Source organism: Egretta garzetta, unplaced genomic scaffold (genome assembly GCF_000687185.1).
Source record: "Egretta garzetta isolate BGI_Z169 unplaced genomic scaffold, ASM68718v1 scaffold4, whole genome shotgun sequence".
In the NCBI taxonomy this organism is placed as follows: domain Eukaryota; kingdom Metazoa; phylum Chordata; class Aves; order Pelecaniformes; family Ardeidae; genus Egretta; species Egretta garzetta.
In genome coordinates, this window is record NW_009259329.1 from 2,223,663 (window position 1) to 2,229,125 (window position 5,463).

At 46.4% G+C, this 5,463-nt stretch overlaps 2 protein-coding genes across 2 annotated transcripts in view; one reads left to right on the forward strand and one right to left on the reverse strand.

Moving 5' to 3' along the window:
• Nucleotides 1–2,297, forward strand: part of LOC104124426 — a 6,799-nt gene extending 4,502 nt beyond the window's left edge. Inside the window, exons 7-8 of the mRNA XM_035892350.1 lie at nt 1,461–1,531; nt 2,290–2,297. Coding sequence (XP_035748243.1) covers nt 1,461–1,531; nt 2,290–2,297 — 79 coding nt within the window. The remainder of the gene's footprint in view (nt 1–1,460; nt 1,532–2,289) is intronic.
• Nucleotides 2,298–2,299: 2 nt separating this feature from the next.
• Nucleotides 2,300–5,463, reverse strand: part of LOC104124427 (scaffold attachment factor B1-like) — a 16,801-nt gene continuing 13,637 nt past the window's right edge. The window contains 5 exon segments of the mRNA XM_035892268.1: nt 2,300–2,636; nt 2,860–2,926; nt 3,136–3,248; nt 4,013–4,125; nt 5,019–5,058. Of these exon segments, the coding sequence (XP_035748161.1) occupies nt 2,510–2,636; nt 2,860–2,926; nt 3,136–3,248; nt 4,013–4,125; nt 5,019–5,058 (460 nt within the window). The 3' untranslated portion in view covers nt 2,300–2,509.

The following is a 5,463-nucleotide window of genomic DNA, read 5'->3' on the forward strand; positions in this document are numbered from 1 at the left end:
CCAGGTTGGCCGGGGCTGTGAGCAACCTGCTGTGGTTCAAGGTGTCCCTGCTCCTGCAGGGGGGTTGGGCTGGGTGACCTCTAGGGGTCCCTTCCCACCCAAACCATTCCATGATTCTATGATTCCATGGGCAGGGCGTGTCGCTAGGGATGGTGCCACTCAACTCCCAGGCTTTATCGAATCCAACAGCACCACAGATGGGGGCACCCTACGTGGCAGACAGGATGCTAAGAGCGCTCTGAGGCACAAACCAACCTGAGGACGAGGTTCGGAAGTAACGAGAGAGGATTAAAGTCCGCTACAGAGCTAAAGCGGGGCTGTGGGACGCGAAGAAGTTCTCAGGAGGTCCAGTGACTGGGAGCAGCTGTGTTGTGGAAGGCTCAGCGGGCTAAAAGCTTGAAAGGGAGGCACAGTGCCACAGCGGCGGCCTTTCCCCTGCCTTTCCCTGCCTGCCCGCGCCATTTCCCCGGGGGCCGCTGCCTCCCGCGGCGCCACCCCTGCAACACCGCCCTTCGCTCGCCAGGCGGCAGCAGTGAGCCCGGGCGAGTTCCCCAGTGCGCGGGCGGCGCCGCCCCGGCAGTAGCCCCTTCTGGGCGGTGTGGTACCTTTTGAAGGTGTCATGGGGCCTGAGCAGACACCCTAGGTGGCACAGGGGGCAAAGTGTTCTTTTGGGCACAAAGAGGGCCATAGGAGAAGTTCTGAGGGAACAAGACGGGTCCCAAGCGTGCTCGAGGGGAGTATGGGTGCCCTCAGGATACATCAGGATGAGGAGCAGAGGGATCCTGGGGGAGCCAGCAACAAAAGATGGCTCGGGGACGTGGTGAAGAACGTGGGAGGGGATCTGAGCAGAGTACAGATGTCCTTAGGAACCAAAAAAAAAAAAAAAAAACACCCACCAAAAAAATAGTCTGGGGCACAAGAAAGGCTTCAGGAGGCAACGTCTGCTGAGGAGCAGAAGGGTCCCGAGGGGGTCAGGGATGTGAAACAGCGATTAGGGTTCTCTAGGCCTTGCAGGTGCATGGGGGCCCCCGCTGCCCCTTCTCCTGGGCCTTGCAGGGGAAAGAGGGAGAGGCAGACAGGTAAAGCCATGGGGGGCTGGGTAAAGAGAGATGGGGAGAGGAAGGATCAAGAGTAGGACAGAAGTGACGCAGAGCAGCAGCAAGGGACAGAAAGACTAGACGAGGGACGGACACCTAGACTGAGCATCACTTTTATGCCACCACAGGCCACCTCCACACTTCAATGGGAGCTGAGCTGTCATTTAAGGCACAGCAGCGGCCTGGGGCTCCAACATCTCTAGCCTAGGATGGCAACGCTTTCTGTTCGTGCTCTATTTATGGTGCACAAAGAGAAAATTCTATTATCCGAAAACAACCTTCCTTTCCTGCTCTCTTCATATCAAACCTCAATTATCCGATCAATTATTTTTGATTTATAATTAAAACCCCTTGTGTGTTAAGCGGGCATCACATTTCAGTTTCGGAGGAACAAACGAGACGGCAGCCCTTCATCGCCGGCGTCTCAGATGCAGGTAAGGACACACCCGTCCTCACAGCTTCATCGCACCCCTTAGAAGCTCAAGGTGTTGAAAGTGGATTCTCTCTTTCACAGAATCACAGAATCGCAAGGGTTGGAAGGGACCTCAGGAGATCATCTAGTCCAACCCCCCTGCTCAAGCAGGCTCTCCTAGAGCATGCTACACAGGACTTCATCCAGGCGGGCTTTGAATATCTCCAGAGAAGGAGACTCCACAACCTCCCTGGGCAGCCTGTTCCAGTGCTCTGCCACCCTCAGAGTGAAGAAGTTCTTCCTCATATTCAACTGAAACCTCTTAGGACTAGCTTATTAATGAAGAGCACTGTCTATCTCTGTGTAGACAAGTCAACTCTATATATCCTGGACATAAATCCAGTGCTCAGCAGATAAAGAGAAGGCAAGCCAAATTAATTGCTGGAAAAATACCTGTAAGGTGAGTGAATACAAAAGAGCCTGAGGATCATCAATAGACAGTGACAGACACAAGCTGTCTCTGCAGCCCTTCTACATTGCTTGGGCTGTTCAAATGCTAGATAAGTGTCTGAGATTTGGTGGTGAAAGAGCTGATGTTTGAAAAATAGGTAAATGAATTACATATCACTCCATTAAAAACAAATTTGAAATTACATAGCTGCACAGTTCCTTTACTGCCTTTTAAGCCCCTCACGAAACACATTGCCAAAGACTCTAGAAACAACAAATTAGTAGCCGTAAACTTTATTATTTTTGAAAAATGGAATGTTTCACTAACAGAAACTTGAAGTGATGTTTGACCAAGAACATGTTTATTACAAAAAAAAAAACCAAAAACAAACCACCAAGTTGACATAGTATTTGGCTACAATGCAGCAGCAGTCTTGCTTTTTGTAATCACAAATTCAAGGTGACCCTGGTTAATAAAATTTACCACCATTGTCATCTGGCATTAAAAAAAAAAAATATATATATATGTATGTATATATATATAGTGCTTTCAATAGCGGCGGGTAAAACGGGGTTCAGTCGGTCTGTTTGTCCGCTCTTGGCCTGCAAACACTCCCTGTATTCCGCTACTCTGCGCCATCTGGCTCTGGTTTCCAACTTGTGTGAAGCCTCCACGCCTAAAAACAAGACCAGACAAACTGAAAATCGCTCCGAAAAGTTACTACTACTGCCGTAACTCTGAGAAAAGGTGTTTGCCTAAGCTTTTTTCTACTTGCCAATCCATAATTAGGTAGAGGCTGAAAGTATTATTTTTCCACAATTGACAGAGGAATTTCTTCCTTTATACAGATCAGTCAACTATTATAAAAACATTATAAGCACTCTAACAAAGCTTCTTACCCCGACATCCCTCCTCGATTCATCACATGGCCTGGTCCTGACTGACCAGGCATGCTTCTATCACCACCTAATTTAAAAAAAAAAAAAAAAAAAACAAACAAAAAAGACAAACAGACTTTTGTGTTTTCCTAATAAAAAAGGCACCTTGTTCCCCCAATTTTATTTTCATTCTCAGCAATGCTGTAAAGCTCCATAGGAATTTTAACTACCGCTAGAAGTTCAGCAGCAGTAATTCATAGAAAAAACCACGATCACACTGGTAAGCAGCAAGTGTACCTTGCCATCTCTCATGATCCCGTCCCATCATTCCTCCATCCACATTTCCCTGCCATGAACGATCTTGATGCCCCTCTAACTTTCGACCATGATCTCCCCAGTCACGTCCATCTCTTAAAAAAATAAAAGAACATCTTCTAGGTGTGTCCCTTACCCATTTAGCAGCACAGGGTAAAGCCTAACGCCGTACCCCACACAGAAGTGTATTCAGTTGTTAGTCGAGCTGTAGCTATAGCCACCCAACCACCGCAACAGAAACTGGTCAAAGAGAACGAGAAACTTGCTGAACAGCGTCCTTCGCACGACAAAGCTAATCTTTTTCTGATCTACAGAGACATAATTAGTACTGCATTGTACTAAAATACCCAAACACGGAACAGTTAATTAACTGCCATTCCTCTGTCTGGGATGTTCATGTAGAACTGAGCGTTCTGCAGCTGGAACATGCCTAGCTCAACTAGCTGGTTTAAAGCGAAACCGTTACAATTCCAGTTGAGTCTCAGCTCCCCACCCCACTGCTGCAGAGATTCTGACTCCATTTCCTTAAAACGTGGCCCCTAGCCACAAATGAGACTTTGTAGGCGTCTGGTACAGGACTGAATCTCATCTGCAGAAAAGAAAGTTATTTACAAGAGAACCACAGTTATCAGCTGAGCTACGTGAGCAGCACTTCTTTACTCACTACAACACTCCGTTCTCTTGATGCATGAGGGAGCTACACGTGTGAATTCCTTGCGTCTCCAGATGCTCGAAGAAACTATCTGGAGAGAGGGTTCACACTTGTCAAGCTGCTTCCACTGTCACCCTTCAAAGGTTCACTGAGCGTTAAAACTTGTAAGAACCAACAAATCACTTCCCTTACTTCATACGCACTAACCGGGCCTGTGGAGGTATCCCTCGCCCTTCATTCATTCTTCTGTCAGAACCATAGCTACCCCAACTGTCCCGGGAGTGACGATCGGGCCCTCCATGGCGTTCATCTGGGTAATGCTGGAAGGCAAATGGTACAGAGTTATGCTAAGAATCAATACAGGTTTTCTTCCAGGATTGCAAAAATTCAGGTCCTCAGAGGTCGCCTTTCATTGAGCTGTCAGAAAATGAAACAGTAGCCATCTTGTGTTTTACTAGTTCCATTGCTGCTATTGTGCACAGCTCACTCTAGGCATTTGTTTCACAGCACAGATTCTGCTCTACTAGTTGGTGGGAGAAAGCTTTTTGTCTAGTAGGGCACTTTTTTGTCTGGTAGGGCACTTTTTTGTCTGGTAGGGCACTTTTTTTTTGTCCGGTAGGGCACTTTTTTTTTTGTCCGGTAGGGGTTTTTCAAGGCTTACATTCTCACTCCAGATTTTTAATTTTTACATAGAGTATTTGTCCACTTCCTACCTCTCTTCAGAAATGAAAGGTTTTCTATACCACTGTGGTACTGGTTTTCACATCTGTCCCTTTACAGTCATCTGCCTTGTTCCATTATGACACCAGTTATTTTCTACAAACCGCTTGGATAAATGTCAAGAGAAGGGATCCCTCACCAGCTAAGGACAAGATGCTTCAGTAACTGCCTCTTAACACAATACAGACACAGAGATGGTTAACCAGAAAACTTTTTAATCGCCACTACCAGCCTGAAAGATGCCATACCATCGCTCCCATCACTTGGAGGTTTCACCCCGCCCCAATCTGTGGCTACTGCCCTAGCAAGCGGATAACTTAACAACTTACGTTCCGCACGTTAGCACGCAATATCAGTTGCTGCTTGAACATCTGCTCAGTTTAAACCCAGTGGTGGTTGCATTTAAGAACTAGGCAGCATGCGCACTTTCTTTCCGCTTTGGGGTCGGTTTGTTTGGCTTTTTAACTGAAGCGGTTATTTGGGTATAACCCACCTGCCCATCTCGATCTGGTATTCCTCTCGAACTATCTCTTCTGGAACAAACAAGAGAAGTTTCAGTTGAATCAACATGGTAATCATAATTCCAATATCTGTTTGAAATAGCACGTGAAAATTTATCTTCATTAGGCTGTAACTCTGAACGCCAATTTTTTTTTGTGGCAAGATATTCAAATGAGTTCTTACTTCATAGCATAGAAAGAGATCAAAGGTAACATCTATTACTGTGATATGGGTAAGCAAGGCATCACTGAGGCATGGTCAGGTAATCGGTGGTACCAAGGGAGAACACTGAGTGAACCTACCAGTACCAGAAATGAGTTAAAAGCAAAAGTAAAGCAGTATGCTTTCTGCCAAAGATCCTCTGAGAACAAAACAGAAGTCTCGAAAGAACTACACAGGAAGTATTTTTGCACTCTGTGGAAATAAAAATCAGCTGC